The 26,447-nt window shown below is 38.4% G+C and overlaps 1 protein-coding gene across 3 annotated transcripts in view; it reads right to left on the bottom strand.

The window, feature by feature from the left end:
* LOC117403733 (high affinity cAMP-specific and IBMX-insensitive 3',5'-cyclic phosphodiesterase 8B-like) overlaps positions 1–26,447 on the bottom strand; it is a 77,203-nt gene that overhangs the window by 50,152 nt on the left and 604 nt on the right. The window contains exons 1-2 of one of the 3 annotated variants that reach the window (XM_058988473.1): positions 20,615–20,818; positions 19,742–20,174 (exon numbers count right to left, since the gene is read on the bottom strand). The exons of 1 other annotated variant lie outside the window; for it this stretch is intronic. In XM_058988473.1, coding sequence (XP_058844456.1) covers positions 19,742–20,023 — 282 coding nt within the window. In that variant the 5' untranslated portion in view covers positions 20,024–20,174; positions 20,615–20,818. Of the gene's footprint in view, positions 1–19,741; positions 20,819–26,447 lie in introns of those variants that run through there. One more of the 3 variants, XM_058988463.1, reaches the window with a different exon arrangement.

Genomic DNA, 26,447 nt, shown 5'->3' with positions numbered 1-26,447 from the left:
GATGCTCTCTGATAAAACGTTACAGGGCTCCAGTGATGCTCTCTGATAAAAGGTTACAGGGTTCCAGTGATGCTCTCTGATAAAAGGTTACAGGGCTCCAGTGATGCTCTCTGATAAAAGGTTACAGGGCTCCAGTGATGCTCTCTGATAAAAGGTTACAGTGCACATTTTTATTAAGCTACTCTTAGATTTGCTTTTTTTTGTTTGTTTTTTTACCCTGAAACCTCTATAAACTGCTGGATTATAATATTTGACACAGTAAAGGTTACATTGCATGCAAACCAACAGAAGAAAACACTGAATGCAGCCAATTCTCTCAAGTATGTCAATTGAATGACTTCCAGGCTCACTCAAGGTCGTAATTAAAAACAAGGCTGCTAGAATAAGATTTAATCATCATCATCTTCTTCTTCTTCTTCTTCTTCTTCTTCTTATTATTATTTATTTCTTAGCGGACGCTCTTACCCAGGGCGACTTACAGTGGTATACAAAATAAAATACATATCAAGAATTACAGTACAATTAAGAGCAAGATACAAAATACAGTGACTTCAGTCCTAATAAGACCAAATACAAAACACAGTACGATTTGATATCGGGGCAATTCAAGAGTTGATAGTTAGATCAGGGTTAGATACAAGTGCAAGTGAAATACAAAGTACTACAGATTGGGTTAAGTGCAGGATTAAATACAGTAAAATAGGGAGCAGATAAGTGCAAGTTAAATTGCAAAGACAGAGTTATATTTTCCAGAAGGAAAGAGTTGAGTTTTACAGGTGTTGTTTGAAGAGGTGTGTCTTGAGGAGGCGCCGGAAAGTGGTCAGGGACTGGGCAGTCCTGACATCCATAGGAAGGTCGTTCCACCACTGCGGGGCGAGGGTGGAGAAGGAGCGGGCTCTGTAGGCAGGGGAGCGTAGAGGAGGTACAGTCAGTCTTCTAGTGCAGGCGGAGCGGAGAGGTTGGTGGGGGTGTAGGAAGAGATGAGGGTCTAGAGGTAGCTGGGTGCAGTCTGGTCAGTCTGTATGGCTCAATATTCACATTTTACACTGCCTTCCGAGTATTGGGGCAGTACTGGATGTGACTATATACAGTATGATAAGATAATAGTGGATAGTTACAATGGCCCAGCCCTAACCCTATATGAAAACAAATACTGTTTAATTGTAAAATGAGAAAAACTAAAATAAAAAGCCAGTTTGTAAAAATAGAACAATTCAATTCAAATGTGTATTAAAAAAACATTGGAGAAGCAGCCAGCTGCATGTGTCCTCGGCTGCTCCACTATGAATTGATGTTTACGGTTCACTCAGTGTTTGTGCATTCAGTGGTTTTTGTGTGTATTGATCGATACCTTTCAGATATCATAATCCTAATGCAGCTGACAGCTTTCTCAGTCACCAGTAGCTTCCGACCACACACAGACAGATCAGATGTTGCTGGGACTTTTGCCATTTCTTAAATGCGTGGCTGTTGATTTTATGGTCACAGCTGCAGTCTGAGATGCAGGTGCTCAAAGTAATCCAGCATCCACTAGCATGCTTCTTTTAAACTCCCAGCAATCTTTTGCTTTATTCATTTATTACCCTTGTTTGAAATCTGCACAATGGAGTGGAAATATTTGCACTGGAGATTTCACATTATTCAAGCCGAATGTATTCAAGCCAACAAATTTCTGAAAAACAATACATTCATCATTCATATAGCTAAACTTATCTTTTAGATCATAAACTGTTAATAGTGGAGCTTTTAAAGTAAAAGTCAAACTCCAAGCCGACCACATTGACTGAGTGTGGGGTTGTAATTATATGTTCAAAAGATAGATTTTCCCATTGTGATGTAAGAATAACATACAATGTAGTTAATGGTAATGTAGAATACATTTCAATAAACAAAAATATGATGAGTAAATGAATGGATCAATGAATAATTAACAAAGTGGTTGCAGTGCGCAGGTGTAGGGGTGATGCAGTGCTCAAGACAATGATAATAGTCCCGATATTTAAACACTCACACGTAACACAAACACGATCACAAGTCCACAGTCAGTGCTATAGTGCTCAAATACAGTTAATCGTGACACAAGTGCAATGTTGTCCGGGTTTGGTGCTGGCCTTTAGCGACAGCTCCAGATCGTGTTAGCCGTCTAATAACAAAACAAACAGTTTTTAGACACGACAAAATAAACACAACACTCACGATTACAATACGGGTCTCCTTCCGGTTTAGCGTTAACCATAGCAAAGGAACAGATCACCTCGCTACGTCCCCTTATATACCGTCAATCACACCCCCTTGGTTAACGATTGCAACCGCTCCTCCAGTCTGCGGCTGCCACATCGCTTCCTTTCCGAGTCAATGATTTAGTGTACTGTAACTCCGCCCCCTTTGTAGATGGCCGATTTCCGTCTAACCCTGGGAATGACTTGTCTGGTCATCCAGTCTAGAGCACTCTGTTCCCTTTACACAGAGCCCTCACAGGTCGGTAGGGAGATTTATCACCAAGAAGCATTCTGTCTCTGTCACACATGCCATTTGTCATAAGCCTTTTGTTGCTCATATTGTTACGGACGCACTTGCTGACCAGAAGCATGTTTTATTTTGACAAAAATAAGCACAGTTGTTTTATTCTTTTTGTTTGTGTTTCATTCACGCAAATAGGTGCATTAACTTTCTTAGAAAACAAAACAATTTATTAGAATTCCAAAACAATCTGTTAGAATTCCAATAACAGTCTATTGGGCAGCAGTGTGGAGTAGTGGTTAGGGCTCTGGACTCTTGACCGGAGGGTTGTGGGTTCAATCCCCAGTGGGGGACACTGCTGTTGTACCCTTGAGCAAGGTACTTTACCTAGATTGCTCCAGTAAAAACCCAACTGTATAAATGGGTAATTGTATGTAAAAATAATGTGATATCTGTATAATGTGAAATAATGTATATTGTGATATCTTGTAACAATTGTAAGTCGCCCTGGATAAGGGCGTCTGCTAAGAAATAAATAATAAGAAATAAATAATATTAGAATTCCAATAACAATCTATTAGAATTCCAATAACAATCTATTAGAAATCCAATAATGATCTGTTAGAACTACAATAAATATGTGAAACCCACTGTCATGGACCATCTAAAATGCTACTGTAACATCCCACAGCAGGGTTTCACAGATGCAGACATCACTCCCAGGAGCTCCTGTATCCAGGTTACACAAGCAGAACTCTGTGCCAATAGAATCTGTCAGACTTTGACGATAGAAAAAAATGTCTTGAGGACATTTCCATTTGTGCGGAAAGTACAAAAAGCACACGCTGTTCTTCTCGAAATACACGCTGCTTGCTGAACTGCAGGTTTCTTGTGTGACCTTTCACTGCACTGAGTCAATGGTTACCAGAAATATGTTATCATTGACGCACTTGAGGGGATCAAAGTGAGCTCTAATTGGTCCTTGCAGCACTCAAGGTCAGGTAAGTCAGTGGGCTTGTTTATTGAAAAAAATAGTTCTGAAATATACAACAGCATCCAGTATCATCGTCTGAACGATTTTTCATTAGTAATCACACTACTAATTGAAAAAGAGGAATACGCGAGACTGCATTCTGATCTCACATCTGTGTGTTGGAAACATTTACATGATAATGAACTAAGGCTACTTCAGTAACAAGGGGGAGTTATGACCTACCTCACAAAATTCAAATTCAAATTCAAATTCAAAGGGCATCACTGATACGTGTATTCAGTAAAAATACAAATAGCCTCTTCCTGGTGCAGTTCACTGTGGGTGAGGCAGCAGGTCGGCCACACTGTGATAGCAGCTCTCAGTGTCCAAGGCTGTACACATCACTCATGTTGCACAAGGATACGTCTCAAAAGAGGACCTCCACCCCACATTCATTGAGTGGTCACTTATCCTTCCAGAACCATTCCCGCACCTTGCACACTTGTCACTCCAGATCAGTGCTGACCTGGCTGTCTGAGGCTGTCCTACATCCTATTGACAAGCTCCATTGCACTCCAGATCAGTGCTGACCTGGCTGTCTGAGGCTGTCCTACATCCTATTGACAAGCTCCATGGCACGCTGATTTTAGAATAACCTTATAAAAGTGTCACACAGTACAAGCATAGTAAAGTTTAATAAAGCACAGTGAAAGCACGGTAAAGCATGCAGGTAAGTGTTGTAACATACAGAGAGGGATGGTAAAGTATATTAAAAAAACATGGGCAATCTATGATAAATGCATAGTATAACTATGGGAAAGGCATAGGAAACCTGCAAAATGACAGAGCAGATTTACTAATGATACACTGAGATGATATTTTAAAAACATATTTTGAAAAAAACAATTCAGTAAAGTATGTATGGGACCTGAAACATTGGACTGCACATGCACAATGTCAATACATTTACATGCTGCAATGTACTAAGATATTACGTTCACATAAAAATCAGAAGACCAATACAGGCCTATATCATTTGTAAAACGTGACAATTACTGTAGATTAGTTTAAGAGTGACCTAAAACTAAAAGGCATCTATTTTGCTCAAACAAATATTGTTTCTTATTGCAAAGTCAATAAAGCGAAATTCATTTACAGTTCTGTTACACAACACACTCTGTTAAATCTCAACGCTTACATTGTATGTACAATACAGTGATGAATTAGCACAAAACATTTCAACCTGACCTGACCACGAAGGGCTTTTTAAACAATGGTTTGTACTGTTTCTGAGAGTTGTAACAGAACACTGCAGTGCATATTTGGCCATGTGCAATGCATACAGCTGTTTAGACTGTTTTCTGGACTAAAGGACAACAGTAGCTGGTAAAGCCCCATTAGTCTTAATTACAGCTGCCAGGTAGTTCTAATTGCATTGTTAATTCTCACAGGATGGCAGAAGCATTCCCTGGCCTGGGTAACCAGAGCTGTAACTTCGGAGTGTCAAATGCATTGCCTTGTCTGAGGAAGCATTAAGGAGGTACTCAAGAAATCATAAATCATGACCCAGCATTACAGAACACTCCCACTGTTTAAGAATGCTGCTTCTGAAAATAATACAAATTAATTATGTTTAAAATTTGATCAAATATATCAAAAAATGAAAAAATGCATGTACAAGTGCTGATTCGCACAATATATTTTTTTATTTATTCTTTAGCTTATAACGTGTGGTGTCTATATACAGGGACTGTATCAATCAGGAACTAAAAGCAGAGCACTGACATCCCTTCTATAAAAGTGTAACAATGTGCACGGTCATTTTATTGAGTAGAATTTTTACACTATGCATTCACTATGCTTTATTCCACTTTGCTAGGCTTTTCAATTGTTAGCACAGCATACATAAGAACATAAGAACATAAGAACGTTTACAAATGAGAGGAGGCCATTCGTCCCATCTTGCTCGTTTGGTTGTTATTAGCTTATTGATCCCAGAATCTCATCAAGCAGCTTCTTGAAGAATCCCAGGGTGTCAGCTTCAACAACATTACTGGGGAGTTGGCTCCAGACTCTCACAATTCTCTGTGTAAAAAAGTGCCTCCTATTTTCTGTTCTGAATGCCCCTTTATCTAATCTCCATTTGTGACCCCTGGTCCTTGTTTCTTTTTTTCAGGTCGAAAAAGTCCCCTAGGTTGACATTGTCAATACCTTTTAGAATTTTGAATGCTTGAATCAGATCACCGCGTAGTCTTCTTTGTTCAAGACTGAACAGATTCAATTCTTTTAGCCTGTCTGCATACAACATGCCTTTTAAACCCAGGATAATTCTGGTTGCTCTTCTTTGCACTCTTTCTAGAGCAGCAGTATCCTTTTTGTAACGAGGTGACCAGAACTGAACACAATATTCTAGATGAGGTCTTACTAATGCATTGTAAAGTTTTACTTCCCTTGTTTAAATTCAACACTTTTTCACAATATATCCGAGCATCTTGTTGGCCTTTTTTATAGCTTCCCCACATTGTCTAGATGAAGACATTTCCGAGTCAACATAAACTCCTAGGTCTTTTTCATAGATTCCTTCTTCAATTTCAGTATCTCCCATATGATATTTATAATGCACATTTTTGTTGCCTGCGTGCAATACCTAACACTTTTATCTATTAAATGTAATTTGCCATGTGTCTGCCCAGTTTTGAATGCTGTCTAGAATGACCTTTGAATGACCTTTGCTGCTGCAACAGTGTTTGCCGCTCCTCCTAATTTTGTGTTGTCTGCAAATTTAACAAGTTTGCTTACTATACCAGAATCTAAATCATTAATGTAGATTAGGAATAGCAGAGGACCTAATGCTGATCCCTGTGGTACACCACTGGTTACCTGGCTCCATTTTGAGGTTTCTCCTCTAATCAGTACTTTCTGTTTTCTACATGTTAACCACTCCCTAATCCATGTGCATGCATTTCCTTGAATCCCTACTGCGTTCAGTTTGAGAATTAATCTTTTATGCGGGACTTTGTCAAAAGCTTTCTGGAAATCTAAATAAACCATGTTGTATGCTTTGCAATTATCCATTGTCGATGTTTCATCCTCAAAAAAATCAAACAGGTTAGTTAGACACGATCTCCCTTTCCTAAAACCATGCTGACTGTCTCCCAGGATATTGTTACCATATAGGTAATTTTCCATTTTGGATCTTATTATAGTTTCCATAAGTTTACATATAATGGAAGTCACGCTTATTGGTCTGTAGTTACCTGGTTCGGTTTTGTCTCCCTTTTTGTGGATCGGTATTACGTTTGCTATTTTCCAGTCTGTTGGTACAACCCCTGTCTCAAGAGACTGTTGCATGATCTTGGTTAGCGGTTTGTAAATAACTTCTTTCATTTCTTTGAGTACTATTGGGAGGATCTCATCCGGTCCAGGGGATTTGTTTATTTTAAGAGCTCCTAGTCCCTTTAACACTTCTGACTCTGTTATGCTAAAGTTGTTTACATGCGGGGCATGTTGTCCGTATCCTCCTTTGTAAAAACCTGTGAAAAGTAATAATTCAATATATTTGTATTTTTTTTCTTCACCTATGATTTTGCCATTTGTATCTCTTAGACATTTAACCTGCTCTTTGAATGTTCTCTTGCTGTTATAGTATTGGAAAAACATTTTGGAATTGGTTTTAGCCCCCTTAGCAATGTTGATTTCTATCTCTCTCTTGGCCTTTCTAACTTCCTTTTTGACTTGTGTTTGCAGTTCCAAGTACTCTTTCTGTGTACTTTGTTTTTGGTCCCTTTTAAACGCTCTTTTTTCGCTGAATATTTTTTTTAATTGATCTATTAAACCATTTTGTTTTAGATTTAGATTTGTCTACTTTTGGGATGTAATTGTTTTGCGCCTCTAGTACTACATTTTTAAAAAACAGCCACCCTTTTTTATGTGGATGTGTTTACTCCAATCTACTTCTGTTAGTCTCTGTTTCATACCTTCACAGTTCGCTTTTCTAAAATTGTAAACCTTAGCTTTAGTCATTACTTTTGTGGTTTCAAAAGCAGTATGCTATTATACAATAGCAGTATGCTGTTATAACAATTATCTTCATCACCTGCCTCAGTTGGCATTCAATAGGTCTTTCAAAGCAAGCACAGAAATGCAAAATCTTGTCAGTTGACCTCTTTTTTTTCACCTTAATAACAATGACATAACTCTGCTTCATCCTTAACAGCGTTTGCAACGGTAACAAGCAGATCACCGTGACATGCAGTACTGGTCAAAAGTCAGATTCCAAAAGTAAAATAAATGTTGCTATAAAATCCTGCGAGGATGGGAACTTCTGGTGCCAAAGCAATACAGCAAAAGAAACTGTTTTTTATTTGTTTTAGTTATGACAAGTATTTGATTTATTTATATTAAAAACAACTATATTGGAGGCTCTGATTGCAGAAATGATCTATTTGGTGCTGTGTAGGACGTGTTATATTAAATAAGCAGAGTAAGGTGAACATCATGGTCTGTAATGCCTATAAAAGGCAGGTGACGTCAATGCCGTCCTAGCAGGAGACACATAGCTTGTGTTCTTTGCCAGAATCATGATAGATCTGATTTCTCTGAGTCTTAATTAGGAAGGAGTTCCACCAGCAGTGGCATTGCAGTCCCTGTCCTGTCAGCAAGATCACAGGCAGCGCACACGTACCCTTTACACAGCACCTCATTAAAATGAAATCACTGCAGGGCCTCTTCTCTTCCACTGTCTTTGATGCCCTGTGAAAGGGACACAAGCAGGTCTTTGTTTGATATCTTTTTGTCTGTTAATTTCCTCTTGGGGTGATAGCTGGGTTACAACCGAATTTATAAACATCAAATTCAGTGTGGCTGTTACCGTCTTTCCAGATATCCCAAGGTGTGTACACCCACGTACTGTACTTCATCTTCATCTATATTTAGATGCCCCATGATAGCGTGGAGAGAAAGCATTTATTAATAAAGCATTCAAATGACTACTGCCCTTGTTTAGTTCAGGAATAATAAACCTTTAACCTGCAGCACAGCAGCATACTGACCTACTTTACTATACTGTACTGCAGATGAGCGTCCCAATGAGTCCCTATCGTGGTGCACTCTCATACTATTAAAGCAATAGAAAGCCAGATTTCAGACTGTACTCTGTTATGCTTCCCAACGATCAGCTTTCAGGAGTCTTTCCAGAAGCCATTTTTGCTGGGTTGGCTAGTAAGAATGGCAATCTGAGCAGCTGCTTATAGAGATACTTATATCATTCACATTTACTTATTTTAAATTTCTTACATGTTTAATTATCATTATGGGCTTTATTGTCAAGGCTATTTACTCCAAACTACAATATAACATGTATAAAAACTTAAATGGTATCGATAAAGTTAAACCAAGACACTCCTTCAAACTCAGCACAGACAGAAGAACAAGTGGAAGCTGAGTGAAAGTAAGGTTATAACAGTAGGTAGAAATCAAATACACAGAGAGTTTTAAATTCATGGACCAGCCTACCAGGCAACATAGTAAGTTCTAAAACACTGTGAACATTAGATCTCCCTAGGAGGTGAGAATGGTGTGCTAACAAGGGACAAGCCTTCTTGTTCGCAAACTTTTCTAATGATCTCACTTAAGACTCCTTGCAACCCCCTGTATAAGATGTCTGAGTTGCTGTTTGTTTTTTGCTAGTTCGTTAACTTCATTAGATGTGCTAATGACAGTTTGGAGTGAATAGCTTTGAGAATGTAGTCACTAATATTGTATTGAACTGGTGGATATGTAAGTAAGAGATATAAGTATATGATATATCTCATGAGGCACTTGTCAAACAGCTCCAATAGCTGCAAACAAGGTACGGTATATCAGTAATATTCATATCTCCGCTAAGGATATAAACAGCACATTAAGTGTGACATACACTGTGTCTTGTTGCCAGGGCAGAAAAGAGAGCAAGACATTTAATTGCAAATGGATAGGCTGAGCAACAAATGACATAGAACTCATCATGCAAACAGTAGGATTATAATACAATTAATCCTATTTGGAAGGTTCCCATTATTTTTATACTGTATTTCTAGTTCCAATTGAACTCACCCGGAACGCTGACCTACAGCTTTTTTAAATAGATTCAGGAGAACAGAAAAGGATGTAACTGGTACCCGTAGCAACGGCCCCAAAAAAAACAAAAAGGGTACCAGTGCATCACAGAACTCTTCACATTCAGTCACCTAGCAACCACATAGGTACACAGCGATCCAAGCCTTTCATCTGAGCAGCACTTGAAATCACTATAGATAGATTACTAACCTTATAACCGATACATGCTGTCCAGCTGACGTTTCTGTTCTTTCAATGATTGAAACACATTTTTTTTTTCATGTTTTAGACGACTTAAGATCCCTGTTTTATTGTAAAAGTTCTGGGCCACAGTGCACTCTACTTGATCAAAAAAGGTCTTGTTGATTCACCAATGTATTTACATTTCCTAAAGATAGTTCAGGTATCTCTACAGACACAAACAGTACTTCCACCCTCCTTGAAGCCTTGTTGTACTCTGATACACTCAGCTCCTGCCACTACAGTAGAACCGCACAGTAACAGGGGGAATGGGCGATGTTTGTTCTCTGCATCTTTAATATTAAGAGTTAGCTTAAGATTACAAGTTGGTTGACTGGTCAGTTGGTAAGTGTGGGCTTGGTAACATTGAGATTCTACTGTACCTGCAGCCACAGCAGGTTATGAATGTGACCTTCAAGTTCCACTGAGCTTGATGATCCAGAAATGTTAACTCATTTAAATATTGTTGTTAAATTGCAATCTTAAAGTTTTATCACATATACAGAGTTGGTTTTAAATTGACCACCATTTTTGTTTCATATGAAACATTGGCCATTCTTGAGGTTTTTGCAGCACCTTCCTTGCATTTGCCCATCATGACTGAAGCTGTCGTGCAGAAGGATCAGTTATCTGAGAAGCCCATTTACACAACAGTATGTCCGCAAAATAAAAAAAAAACTGCTGCTGTGAGATCAGCGTCATCTCACCAGTCTGAAACACACATAGAACAGCTCCTCTTAGAATGGCATTTAGAATGAGAAACACATATAACAGCTCTTCAGAGTGTCTTTTAGAATGAGAAACACACAGAACAGCTCTTCAGAATGGCTTTTAGAATGAGAAACATACAGAACAGCTCTTCTTAAAATGGCTTTTAGAATGAGAAACACATATAACAGCTCTTCAGAGTGGCTTTTAGAATGAGAAACATACAGAACAGCTCTTCAGAATGGCTTTTAGAATGAGAAACATACAGAACAGCTCTTCTTAAAATGGCTTTTAGAATGAGAAACACATATAACAGCTCTTCGGAATGGCTTTTAGAATGAGAAACACACAGAACAGCTCTTCGGAATGGCTTTTAGAATGAGAAACACACAAAACAGCTCTTCAGAATGGCTTTTAGAATGAGAAACACATAGAACAGCTCCTCTTAAAATGGCTATTAGAATGAGAAACACAGACTAAAGCAGATAACTGCATTTCCTCTGAATCCTTGAAGTGTCTTGTCACTACAAGGAGTAGAAACAGGCGATATTCTCTGCTGTCCGCCAAAATGTAAATCATAGATGTATCGCTTATCAGCCACACTGATCACAAGCCCAGAAGACTGAGCAGGAGACCTGACCCTGAACCACGAGAGACGGGTCGATGGCTGTGTGATTCATCTTTATAATGCCTCCAGTTGCACCTCTTCTACCAATCTGTGGTAACTGTTTACTCAGCTGGTCAAATATTACTGTCCTTCAGAACCCTACAGTATGGACCTGCATGGCTTATCCTCTGCTAGACACATAGAACTATGTGAGGGTTAGGCGCAAGCAATCAGGCAAAAAGGCAGAAAATCAGGAAGCCGTTGAAATAGAGATTCTACTAAGCATGTTTATTTAACAAAAATATCTTTAACCACGTAATAACAATATTATTAACACATATTAAAACCACGATTAAACTAGAGATAGTTTACAGTAAAAAGCTAATTGCAAACAATCAGTTCAGTTTACCCGACAGCAAGGGCAGTGCTGCAAGGTGTGTGTTGAGTATAATTACTCAGAATATGTTCTGTGCAACTACAACACATTTCTGCAAAACTGAACTTTGATTAAACCAAATACTCTCCAAAACAAGCAGTATCCGTCTTCTTTACAGTCTAAAAATAAAGCAATACTGATCTTCCAATGCAAATAATAACTGCAAGGAAAAATGAAAACACTAAATAGCATGCTTATAGAAGAACCTGAATACAATCACATTCAATCACGTCCACATTCTTCAAATAAACAGGTACTGTTAACACAGCAACAGAGAACAGGACCTTCTGCAAGAGCCTCCATCTCTCCCCAGCCCATGAACAAGAAAACACACACACACACACCACTAAAATCATACTCTTACGAAGGTGGGGTTGTTGAAATGCATTGACAAACCTACACTTTGTTTTAATTTTAAAGACTTCATGATTGAGTTTTTTAACTTATGGATGAACAACATTTTTGTAGTTGAGTAAAAAAGTTTTTTTTTTTCTTCTTCCCCATGAAATGAGTTCAATGTATTTGCAGAGCTGGTTACTTTCAAAGGCTCTGTGTTGGTGGGGAAACTTGCCAGCCTGACATGAAGGACAATGACACGGTTAAACAAAACAAACATTATTTACAAACACATTATCTGGTTATCAGGGTGGCCCATTATAAAGTAATGGAATTGTAAAAATATACAGCTGGCAGTCTTGATAAGATCATGTAGTTACCAAGAGATTAAGAAACACAGAACCTGACATTTAGATTGAAGTGTGTTCATAAACTCAAGAAGGTGCCTCCCCAGACACAAGCCATACAACCCCCAAGGGCATTTCCACTTCACTTACTCACAGTGTCTTCCGCTGGCTGTAACTGTGCATATGAAAAATACCTGCTGTCAAATCCAGCGAAATGTCTTGAACATGTTGTTAGACTGTAGTTTAACTACCCTGCAGCTTCAGTTTAACTGCACTGTACTGAAACTGAAATTAAATGCACCTACAATGATATAAACGGCTTGTTTTACAGCATAGTCTGCAGGTAATTTGCAGTTTAACAGCAGTCAAACCGTTTAAATGCACCGACACATTTTGTTTGTAAAGGTCCTTGCTTTCAGTAAGTAAGCTGGACTGCCTCCACATCATCTTTACAGTATCCCATCAAACTGGAGAAAACTTTGTGGGACAGAGTGAAAATCCCTCACATATAGAGCGCTTGTTTCTGTGGTTTATTTGTGTAAAAAACGTACTTTGTACCACAGTCTACATTATTCCACTTAATTCCTCCAATAACAGTATTACCTTTATATTCCTATGTAAATGTGTTTATTTTATAAATGTTAAACAGAGTTAGTTTCTGTTATTATATGTGTATATTAACTGACCCCAGGGTTAATTTCCATGTGAGAGTGGATAGAATGGAGGAAACTGTATCTATTGATTGGCTGGTCAATCAATCAATTAAATGTTTAATTTGGTTTCAGTGATGCAACTACATAGCCTAGTATGGGTAGTCCTTTAGAGGCTGGGGCTTAGGAAGGAGCTCCAGTGGGTTGCCACAAAGAAGCCAAAAAAAAAAATTTTGTTTTGTTCGGATGAGACGTAAAAACCGAGGTCCTATTGTAAGTGACTCTGCAGCAGCAGTTGTGATGCACAGTTCACCCCCTAGTCTCTGTAAGTTGCTTTGGATAAAAGTGTCGGCTATATGGCTAAATAATAATAATAATAATAATAATAATAATAATAATAATAATAATAATAATAATAATAATAATAAATGTGCTTACTGGCATTGCTATTTCAAGCTGCCTGTCTTTTTGCTGATGGCGTTTGCCTAACCCTTACACTTTGTTAAGACTATTACACTGCTTCCTCATCTTCAAGTCAATTCCATTCCAGTGCTTTAACTGCAATGACCTACAACACAGAAAGTGATTAAGAACCAGGAAGCAGTTTCAATGTATTTTTGTATCTATATCATTGCATTTGAAATAAGTATACCTGATCCAGGGTAGTGTCTCGATGTGAACATGCCAGTCCACTGGGCAGTGTGATAGCGCACAGGCTGTTAAACACAACTAGACTCACACATGAACAGTAAGTCGAACTGTGTCTCAAAAGGCCCTAGGCAAGTCCAACACAGACAATCAGCAGCAATTTACTAACTGCTCACAACTGCACATTCTCATGTGAAACCAGATCAACCTGTGAATGTTCACGTGGAGACTGGCTCCTTAATATTGACTCACACATTAACAAATTAGTCAACCATTACCTGCATGTATTTCTTCTCATTTCTAGAGGGGAGGGCAGCTCAGTGCACTTGTTTATGGGAGGGGTAGCTGTCACACGCTATACATTGGCACTGCCTATTTCAGAAAAAATATTCTCAGCAAATTCTGCATCTGGCTGCTATGTCAACTTTAGGACACTAAACCACACCTTAGTCAAGTACCACATTTTACTAACAGGAAAATTAAGACATAAAAAACACTACTTATTTTCTAGCCCATAGTTCCCTCCTTGCTTGCCATGTACAGTACTAAGAAATGTAGGCACTATAGAGCAGTCTCTTAATGGGAATCACTTCACTGCAAGCATGTTTGATGTCTTTAATTGGTTTGCTTTAACATCAAGCAGTTACAGAGCATTGCTGAGGTGCAAACACTCAGTACAGCCACTGCACACACCAGGAAACACACACAACATTATTGGTAGATTATAGGGCACCTAATAGCTTAATGCACTGCAATTGGAAAATACTATGCTTTATTACAATACCAGAGCAGAGAAGAACATATCTGGATTTCAAAAAACAGGGATGGAAATAAGACTCTACACAGCAGTTTGATCTATTCCTTGTTTTACTATGAGTTTAATAAGACAAACCTGTTACCTATACACTGTGGCTGATAAAGCTTGTAGTAAAACCTGGAGTGGGTAAACTGCTATGAAATATTTCTCTTATTTCCATTCCTGAGAAGTCAGAGCCAGCAGTATTGTCCTTGGATTTTCTCTACCAACAATTTAAGTGTGATTCATTATTACCTATACACCAGGTTTTACTGGAAGCGAGCACCAGGTCATGTGGTAAACAAAAATGATTTGGACCAGATAAAATTGAAATAGTGCTGAAATCCCTACTCCAAAAAAACAAAACATAAAACATGAAAAAGGACTAAACAATCAATGATAAAAGGTTAAAAAAACAACAAATGAAGCACGGAAAATTAGCTACTACTAGTCCTTTAAGTGATCATTTTGAAAATCAAACCCATGAATAATCAGCCGACACAGATCAGATTCTGTAATTAAATTTGAAAGAAGACACTGTGCTGTAATCGCATTATGGGTCTGATATAAGGATAGGCGTAGTGCAAACAATTGCGGCTGCACAATCCAAATTCCATAGCGGCCAGGCAATTTTTTTGCACTGCAGCCCATGTAAGCTTAAAAGCCATGCAAATTACTCAACACACACAAATAATGAGCTGCAATCATGACAATGAGGGTCTCAATGCGCGCTGCCTGTGCATCGGGCTGTTTATCAGCCGCAGTTACAGTCCAGAGGTGAGGTGGGGTGAGTTAGAAGTACAAAGAGGAGTAAGCGCTGTATGAAACGTGTGGAGCACGAAAACCAACCCAAACAAAAAAATGTCAGACGAAGGTCAGCAAAGTCCTCTTGGTGCACGGAAAAGAAAAGAAACGTTTATAGTGGAGAAAGTGTTACCAGGAGGACAGTCAACCAGGTGACGAACAGGTGAAATTCAGCTATTAGGTCTAGGATGACATGCGGAGTGAGACAATAATGCCTTACCACCGCATCCAACGGCATTCCAAACAAAGTGACCCTGGGTTTGACTATGCAGGGTCTTCTCCATCTTGCCCTTCTCCTCTGAAGGTTTTCCTGCCTCTCCTCAACAAGAGCCAAGCAGTGCTGCATCAGGAAGTGTACCACAGCAGCCATCCTGAGGCCAATGACGGGTCTCTGAAGGTCTGTGGTTTCATACAGCTCTTAATTATTCGCTTCTACAATGGTTTGCACCTTGTAAGAGGAGGTGCAAAGTTTTTGGAGGGTCAGCAATTGTTCAAGTGCAAGGCAAAATCCTTACATCACATTAGAATGTTTGCGCCCGCTTAGTATTCCAGACTCTCGCCCAATTCCATGTTCTTTTCTTAATTTGAATACATTTCAATATCATTTAAACGGATTAATGATGGCAAAGTGTACTAATCTGAAAGCAGGTGCAGAACGCCAGGTGAAAACCATTATTTATATGCCCCGCATTTTTAGTGGCCGCTAAAGTCCCACTTTACGGCTGCTCAACGCGGTTTGCTGGGTGTTTTGCAGCTGTAAATCACTTTGCACATATCCTTACAGCCCTATGTGTGCAATTGAAATAATCTGTTTTTTTTTCTGTGGGAAAATAACAAAAACTGCTTGATGCATGTTTACAAACACTGCAAGCCACTTATACGGACTAATCTCTCAGATAAGCATTACATTGCTAACACATTTATTGCTTTTACAGTAAATTTCATTAAGCAAACTGAAATACTTAAAGCCAACAGTCTAGCAGAAAATGCAGTTCATTATACATTTTCTCAAAGGCTCTCCTTTTCTTTACATGTATTTCCTTTTTCAATAACAGAAAAAACAAAAACAAAAGCCAGTAAGGAGAAATTGGGAATTGTTTTTCTATGAAGTACAAAAGGAATAAGAAATGTTCATTACATGTGTTAACTTATTTTGTGGATTAGCACAGAGAGATGTGTTCAACACAGCCCTTAGTCATGTAGTACTCATGCTTTATTAAACTTCAATTTCAGGATGCTATATGAAAAAGCATTCACGTGCATAGTTACCCATTTCAGAGAAAACAGAGTGTGCAGTCTTTATTTCTGTCTCTGCTCTAACAAAAGATTTCTAAATAAGCCTTTTTATACCTAACCTGTGGTGACATCGTTCTTGAACAATTATTTATTTTTGTAACAGTATAGCTTGGTATGCTCTTGGTCCTTCTAATAAACATACTCACAATTCATGCATTTGACACACACACACACACACACACCCTACTAATAAAAGAGATTACCACAAGAGATTACAAGACACAGAAGAGTACAGGACACCGACAACCTCCATATATCATACTCAAATAAGGAATGTGTCCTTATCAGCAACTTGGTACAAGCTTGCCTTTCCATTGAGAACAAAATTCGAACAGAAGAAAAAGAAAATACACAGGCAAAGCACAGCAACACATAAAAAAGAAAAACATGATCAAAACATCAGCTTATCTTCTCACTCACCAGTCACAGAGATGTGTATTTAAATCTGCAGGATTCTAAAGGAAGGCTGTGTTCCCTTTGAGTTTGCAAAGCATCGCTTCTTTTTCTCTTTTGTTTTCTTTTCCCATGATAGTGTTCAAAACTGTTTATTACTGGGTCTGTACTTGAGTAAGAGTTAATTTCTGTAATGAGGTATAAAAATGGCTTAAGGGTTATGCACCAGTAATAAATCAGAGATTTTTCATTAAAATCTCTAACAAATGAAATCACTCTTGCTCACCCCTAGTGGTCATCTGTATACTGGTGCCATTATTTGCTCTTTGAGAACAGCCTCCCACCTCCCCCTTGTATCTCTGTACACCTGTAATAAAATATGGGGCCCGCCCCCTTTCCTACATTGAAAACTGGTTTCAGATATCTTTTCACAAAGCACAGCAACAGAACATTCATAAAGTCCAAAATGTGAGTGTGTTGGCAATTGACTAAAGAAACAACAGGTTGTAACTTCAACTAATAGGGCTGTAAGTTAATCTGCAGTGGACAATGTTAGCTCAGGGATGGAAATAAGACTCCCATTGCATAGCGGTTTGATCCATTCCTGATTTTACTGAGAGTTTAATAAGACTCACCTGAGCTTGTTGCATATCAAATTCATCAGTCTTGTAAGGGATCAAATTAATTAGTCTTGTAAGGGGCAGGTCTGTTTTTTTGGCCCCTCTCCATTTAAATGTGTTAGTCTAGTCCGACTCATATACAGCAGATCTTCAAGCATCTGCATGTACCTCAATCAATCGTATTTTCATATGAATCTGGCACTTTTCTAACAGTGTGTTGCATATTCCATGTTTAAGTTATGAGTAACTAGAAAAAAAAAAACACCTTTCAGTTTTATCACTATTACTTGACAAGAAGGGTAGATACTTTTAAATTCTGTTTTAGGGGGGGAAGAGAACACTGCATGCACCTTTACTGTTTTAAAGAGTAAAGCAGAAAGCAGGTCTACAGTGGCCCTACATACTATTCTTGTTGTACTCCAACACAAAGCAGCTGATCATTTTGAAAGTTCTATTGAAACTCTTTCTAGCATTCAAAAGCCCAATCAATCAATTGAAACCGTAACATGGGGAGGTTATTTGCCTGCAAAGTTCACTGAACAAATTTAATTAATGAATACCAATGGGAAAGCAAAACTGGAAACCTGTGCAAGCCAGGCGGATCAGGCTCCAGATCACAGAACTGCATCAAAGGTGCGTTCCTGGCAATGATTTATGTGATGGAAGAACATTATGAACCTTTCAGAAACTAAAACAGATTCATCTCACTATAGCGGTGCGATCATGCCCTTCATTTTATATTCTACTGTATGGAGATAGTTTGAAAAATACATTTGCAAAGTCATATATATGGTGACTCCCTTTAACTCTCTTAAATGCCTTGATTATCAAATACTGCAACTCCTTCTATCAACTTACTGTAGCAAGTACTGTACACAGAACCTTTATACACATGTACTGCATAGCTCAATCAGAAAGGGTGAATTGCTATGTATGCCACCACAAGAAGAATCTTTTTAAGGATACGGTACAATTGTGTTTAAAAAAAACTAACATTAAATACTACCATTTACAGCAGCAATGTTCTGTAAAAAGCAGTGCATTGCAGTAAACTGTAGTGTACTGCAGTTATGTGCTGTAAGTACTGCTAGGTGGTTATGGTTTACTACAGTATGCTACAGTTTTTACAGCAGAACACTGTAATAAATCAAAGTAACCATAGTACATACTATTGATACTGTACTAGCTTGCAGTACTTGCAGCACACAGGGATGCAATTTATTGCAATGTACTACCATTTACTACTGTGATTCTCAGCATTTACTGTAGAGTAATGGAATACTGTGGAACTTGCATTATTATTATTATTATTTATTTCTTAGCAGACGCCCTTATCCAGGGTGACTTACAATTGTTACAAGATATCACATTATACATTATTTCACATTATACAGATATCACATTATTTTACATACAATTACCCATTTATACAGTTGGGTTTTTACTGGAGCAATCTAGGTAAAGTACCTTGCTCAAGGGTACAACAGCAGTGTCCCCCAGCTGGGATTGAACCCACAACCCTCCGGTCAAGAGTCCAGAGCCCTAACCACTACTCCACACTGCTGCCCTGCATAGGAAGCTTCAGTCCGTTGAAGGTCTGGTGATGTCAAAGCTCAACCTTCTAAGTCATCTCATTCAAAATGTTCCTGAAAATGTCTGTTTAGTAATGAATACGAAGTATAATTCAATCCAATGCTATACTGTAACTCAAACCGTTAATAGCCCTTGATCATGTGATAATCCAGCTGGCACAATGCTATAGATCCCCCTGAGATTTTCATTCTGTTATATTTTGTCAAAACTGTGTTATCAGGCAACACAAAGGTGCATTATGGTGTATCAGTTTTTAATTGATATTCCGCTAATGGAGTACTTTATTATATTTGCTGTTAGTAGCATTTTGCTCATGGTAAATTAGTAATGATTAACAATGATGATGACAATAAAATTTATTCAACCGTTGCTATATTACTATACCACTGAAAATAACGCTCTATCATTGATAATTGGGTAACTATGAAAAGGCTGTCCCATTTGGTAGACACTGCTCCTCCCTGAAGTAATTCACCCCTTTAAAAATGTACTTGCTGTGCATGTTATGGACCAGAAAGCTTTGTCCCCACCAAGCTATAATAGAGCATTACAACAGAAAGGACCATTTGGTGTATCCATTCAATATTGAACATTATGATGGATGAATCAGTGGGTACCCAGCAGATAACTACACTGTAACGTAGTTTTTTTTTTTTCTTTGCTTATAATTATTATAACCACACATTGCTTTGTATTTATCTTTTTTTTTTTTTGGGGGGGGGGGGGGGGTAGAGATACCTTGACGCTGGTGTGGCTCGTCTGAGTCTCGGCCTCAATGCAACACTGTCCTCCGCTGTTGTCCCTCCGGTCTCGTCGAGAATTGGTACGTGTGTGTCGGCTCTGGTAGGCGAGGACAGAGGGGATGTTGTCAGCTGCGTCGGTCTTGATGAAGAGGCCGTGAAGGGTGGCCGCGGTGCCCTGGGAGATGGTGGTTGTCTGGTGCGGGGAGTTGGACTCGTCCGAGTCCCTGCAGTAGATAACCCCGCTTTGAGAGACATGGATACTGGGAGCGCAGCCCATACTTCACACCGCTCCGCAGCCCGGTGCTAAGAAAACCAAATGCTGCACGCTGCTCGCTAGATTTCTCGCTCTTTTCACAGCCACGAGACTCTCTTCGCTCTGCTTTTTGCTGCTAATCAGTCCTCGTTGTAGTCCCGCCACATCACTGTCTCTACACCACCACATTTAGTGAAATAAAACAAGACATCGAAATCATCTTTCTATTATTTCACCTCCACTTTGTTTTTGACAATTAGCAATTCTATTCTACGATCCTTATGTTTTCCCATTCAGCGCCTGCTTTCCTTCTCACGCTGTATTTACATTGTAGTCATCTCCGCTAACACACACACACACTCAAAAGCTATTAAGTAGTAATAGTACAGTCAATCACTGTGGGATTGTAGATCGTGTATTACTACTTGACCCGAGATTAAAATATTTTTTTGAATCACGAAATTATTTATTGCTCTCATTTTCTTGATATCTTCGTGCATAAAAGGGTTCATTTTTGCATAACTGTCCTACATGAAAACACATTCCTCTGAGAAAAAAAGATATTACATAGCCGTCGGTTTCCAGCTCTTTATTCTCCAATTAAACCACACTCACCGGCTCGAATGTACGACTCGCCTGTGTGTGCAGGCTGCTCAGCCAGAATCTCTCGCGTAACAAGGACCTGCGACTGACTCCTATCCACAGCTGCAATATGGTACCGGCTAATTCATTAGAGATTTCTCCTTTTGGGCACATTTTCCACAAGCCACTAATTATTTTTCATTTCTTGATATTATGGGATGGCTGTTCTGCTGCTTCTTATCCGTGTGATCCCTCAACGTCAACTGAGTCCTATTTGAACACCACTTTATGGTTGAACTTTGCTGATCTCATCGCCCCTTCTCCACTAACACTATAACAGTACGTTTCTATGGTTTCAGTGCTATCAATACTGCCAGTGCCTATCCACACATAACAACACACAACCAAAAACAGTTATGCATATACTGTACTGTATTTAAACCCCTTCATGTTGTATGGAAGCACAGTCTGCAACACTGGAAATATACTGAATAAATGAATTATTATTATTGATACACTGGGACATTTCTCTTGCTCATCATTTTCTAGTTTCATATTCTGATCATCTTATGAGGCCATCTTATCATGTGATTGTATAATCAATCTGGTATGGCTTGATAAGAGACTTTTACACACATAATGTATTACGTATCTCATAATTACAACCTTAAATCACTGAATAAAAGTCTAATAAAAATACTAACAATGACTCTTAAAAATCTAGCCTATTATTACTCTGTTACACCAAAGACAAATATCTGAGTAACTACAGATACTGTTCCCAATGGAAGATACTGAAAGTAAAGATGCTTTGAGCAGCAATGAGCTGTACGTTACTGAAGACATACCCTGGTGCTGTTATTACTGCCCTTGAGCTTGCCCAATGCAGTACCTGACCTAAACAATAGCCCTGCAACGTGACGCACTACTCGCATAATTCAACAGATACAATCTCTCTACTTAACCATTTTATTAACATGTTTTTATGCATACAGCTATGGCCAAAAGTTTAGCATCACCCAATAGAATGAACACATTTTGCTTCATAAAGGTCTGCTGAATAATGTTACGTTAAACATACTGAATTACACACCGCTTTGTAGTTTTACATATACTAATAAAAATTGAAAAATGTGACATTTCAAAATGTAACATGAAATACCAACTGTACTACCATTATGGCTTCCGGTAGACTTTTGCCATATTATTTAGTAGTTTCTTTGATTACATGATGTTAAATAAAATATCTAAATTATGTTAATATCTTTTTTTTTAAATTATGTCTTAATCCTAAAATTCTAGGTAATGCTAAACTTGGCCATAAGTTTAGATATAGTATTATGCAAAACATTTCTATGCCTGCAATAAGTTTGCTGTTTCTACACAGAATGGATGTGCACCTGCTTCACATTTTGGAAGTTGTTTAGTTAGGTCACATTAGGTTTGATTATTAGTGTGGATTGGATAGCAGATCCCTTTGAACAGAACATGTGCATTGAAACACACAAACACACAATCCTAATACAGCAATGCTACATTGAACCGTAATCGCACAGCCCTTGATTTGTTTCATTGGTAAACTTCAAACAAAACATGAGACATTCCAAAACAAGCAATACAACAACATGCACTCTAAATCCTAGGAGTATGTGTGCCTGTTTCGTGTATCAGGTTATCACCTGAGAGTTAAGATCTGGAGAAGATAAGTTGTTCAAAACATTATTTGTCAAAATGTGTATTCATTAAAGCTGTAGTGTCCCAAAAGAATGTTCTTGAAACACTTGACATGGTTAAGACTTTAAAATGCTGTGACAGTGTAGCGTCATGGTCAAGCTGTTACCGACAGGAAGAGAGACTCAGAGACAAGAGAGCTGCAGTGAAGCGCTATCACCCACGTCTAATCACAAATACAGTACTATGGGCAGCAGTGTGGAGTAGTGGTTAGGGCTCTGGACTCTTGACCGGAGAGTCGTGGGTTCAATCCTAGGTGGGGGACACTTGAGCAAGGTACTTTACCTAGATTGCTCCAGTAAAAACCCAACTGGATAAATGGGTAATTGTATGTAAAAAATAATGTGATATCTTGTAACAATTGTAAGTTGCCCTGGATAAGGGCATCTGCTAAGAAATAAATAATAATACTAGACAAAAACAAAACACATTAACAAAATAAAAGGGCACAAGGGCAAAAAAAAGGTCTACACAAAAACTCACACACAGCAAACACCTGTGATTTTCATACACCTGTGGCTGGAGCCTCATTCCTGATTAATTCATGCAATTATGACCCCAGCCACATTCCCACGTTTTTTGTGCACACACACACACACACACACACACACACAAACACACCTTATACCGGCAGGGCTTCCTCCTCCCACAAATGACCATGTAAGTCCAAAAACACAGATTAATTTGAACATTATTATGATCACGATTTTAGTGGAATGCCACAAAAACAGGTGGCAAAAACAATGTGTCAGTGAAATTATTAATTATGTCTGAGCCCCACCATGGTGACTAACACATTTAGCACACCGACAGGAAGTCCTTGCCTCAAACGGTTTCTGGGACGTGCAGTTTTGACACTATGTTCCCCCCAGTACGAGAGGATGGTGTGCTACAACTGACGAGCCGCGATGGGCCGAATGATCTCTTCTTGTTCCCAAACTTTTCTTATGTGCTGTGTGAAACTCTTCATACAGAAATAAGCATTAACTGTTGCATTCAATGATGTTCATCAATACGTAGAATAAAATCCTTATTCTAGTCCTTTAATAAATAAAAAATAAAAGGAGTACCAGTACAACACTGAGCAGCAGTTGATTCAATGAAAGTGTGAAACTGGCAGAACGTGCTGGCTAGAAGCAGGAAGCATGTAAAGGGTGGTGTCTTGGGTCACAGTTTGGCACAACAAGAGCTGAGAGAGTCCAGCATGTCCACCACAGCCTCTGTCTCTGTACGCTGCTCCTTTGTCTTGCTTTGTATTCTAGTGCTTGTCCAGAAGGCATTTTGAGTAGTTGTATAAATTGCATCCTGTGTTGTTGGTGATTATGCTCCCGTATGTACATACCTGAAGAATCTCTCCTTTTTCCATGTCAGTGCCACAGAACAGCTGAACTCCTAATTCCAATACCATTTTAATCTCATTCACAAAACACAGACAACATTGCTTTTACATTTAAATAATAATTGGATATTCTAAATTGGGAGAAAATAATCTAAAAAAATGGGCAACTACTACATTTTAAATAAATAAATAAATAAATAATTAAATCGAGCAAGTATTTATTTTGGAGTTCATTGTTTTTTGGTATATGACATCTGAATGAAACAAGCCATTTTGTCTACAGCTATGGCCACAAGTTTTGCATTACCTAGAATTTTTGGACTGAGACATAATTAAAAAAAAAAGTATATATAGATGACATAATTTTGATATTTTATTTAGCATCATGTAATCAAAGAAACTACAAAATGAGTGTGGCGGGGACAGTGTTAATGTCTCTAGCAGCAACCACAGGTGTGGCCACTCTCCAGTCAGTGCAGATTGGTGCTAATTGAGGAGTGACCACCTGCATAAAAGCAGACAGAAATCCTCCGTCTGGGAGAGGCGTGTGTGCGTGTGTGTGTGCGTGTGCGTGTGCGTGTGTGTGTGTGTGCGTGTGCATGTGCGTGTGTGTGTGTGTGTGTGTGCGTGTGTGTGTGTGTGTGTGTGTGTGTGTGCGTGTGCGCATGCGTGTGCGTAACATTATTCATCAGGTTTAATTTGACTTTATGAAGTTAATAAGGTGACTCAAAGCTTTTGGCTAGAGCTGCACATGTTGTAGATCCTTTATTTTGTACTAATCTCACTGCTAACTGAGTGACTGTTCAGGTGTCACAGAAAGATGTTCAAAATGCTATGAAATTGGTTTCACTGGGCTCAATTCCAGTGCAAAAAAGTCACATTATCAGAGAAGAAAAGGTGACATTGGAAAATGTCTTATCAAGGGCACGCAAGAATGTTGTTATGACTCTGAAAAAGTTCAGTATGCGGTCCAATCTGACTGACGGCTTGTTTTATAAATACATGTGCCTGTGTGAGGCTTCATTTTGCTCAAAAATATATAATTTATTTAATATGTATTTTATGTCCTTTGTGATCATTTTCCTTTTTGTATCTATGTTCATTTCGATTAAAAACTAGCAAAAGCCCCACACCCTGTAGAGTTGTCATTTATACAAAAAAGACAAATTCTACCTGTTTTATATTCACTTTGTATATCTGCTCAAACTCCCAACAAAGAGCAGCAAAGAATGTTATGGCACTTCATTATTTGCCATGCTTACTAACTATTACAGAACAAAAGGGTTCTGATAAGACTGCTCAAGATTGGCTGTGGGGAAGCCTATAGGCGTTGCACTGAGGCACAGAAGTGATTTATTGTGTAATACTAATATGCTTTGCCACAATCAGCCTTGCAAATGCATTTTATTCTGGAATAGTCGGCACGGCAAAAGGGGATCTATGCAATAACAAAACAACAGAAGAGAATCATACAGAACATAGTTAATAAGATCCTAAGAAAATAAACATTAGGACAGTTTAGGTAATGTAAAGTAGGCCTATATACCTACTATCAACTAATTCTCACAAATATAAGTATTAATAAATAATTGTAATTGATGTGGCAGGGTGTGAGTAAGCTGCACTGAATCTATCTGGAAAAAGTCTTCTAGCTCATTGGTGACTTCACCTCTGGGAAATGATCAGGTCATCCATCAATCAATGAAACAAACCAGCCACCTCTCTAACACTTTATACATCCCTTTCTCCTGTGAACTACTTTCTCTTATGCTTTGCAAACTGTTATCTTTGAATGGAAAAGTACACTCATTTCACCTACACAGAAGTAGTACATTGCTGTCGTTGAAGTTCAGAATATATGCAAATAAGCGCTGCTTATCTCACCTCCTTATTCAACTTCCTTGTAATACAGCTTTCTAGATTGCATTGTAAATGTCTGGGAATAACATTTTGACCATAGCTGGAATACAAGGCTTCATTTATAACCACTTGCTGAGAAATACCTTGTATATATCTTGACCTGGGAGCATACTCAAAACTGCTGGATCAGTAGTTGCGCATGACACCAAGACCCGAGAGCAGCAACCAAATTACTGATACTTTCAAAAATTAAACTGCCCTGAAGAATTTTTGCAAATAGATCTGGAACTGTCTCTATAGCAGAACGCGTGTGCACATGAGGGTCGAAGAGCAGAAAAGCTGCCGAATTTCCTATCTGCCGGCCCGGTCTATTTGAGTTCAGATTGTATTGACACAGAAAGCTGTTCTTTCAGCACCACGAAACGGACCTTGAGAAAGTGATCATTAATATTGTCTTGGTCCGGAACCATTAACATTTATTTAAATGCCTGAATGGTAATTATTTGGGTTATTTGGACTGTGGGGAGGGAGTAATAATTTGATGTAGGTTTGAAGACAATCAGACCCCTTTTAATGTCGAGTCTGGACACTTGTCTTCGTCTGTCTTTTACCCACTGGCACATTTTAATTGTTAAAAAAAAATATATATATATATATATATATATATATATATATATATATATATATATATATATATATATATATATATATATATATATATATGAAAAGTCATATAAATATAATTATTTTTAATTTCAAGGCTATGGAAAAGGAGTAATAGTGTGGTATGTGTTTTTATACGTTTCTCCATCAGGCAGTGTTGTCTTGGTCCGGCTTTCACCCATTCCTCCGCAACTCCATGAGAAAAGTGAATGGATCTTGCATGTACTTAATGTAGAGTATACTTCACAAAGTATAAGAAATATATAAACTGCA

Source organism: Acipenser ruthenus, chromosome 2 (genome assembly GCF_902713425.1).
Source record: "Acipenser ruthenus chromosome 2, fAciRut3.2 maternal haplotype, whole genome shotgun sequence".
Lineage (NCBI taxonomy): Eukaryota > Metazoa > Chordata > Actinopteri > Acipenseriformes > Acipenseridae > Acipenser > Acipenser ruthenus.
Note: the sequence above shows the minus strand (reverse complement) of the source record. Positions and strands in the feature narration are given on the sequence as shown.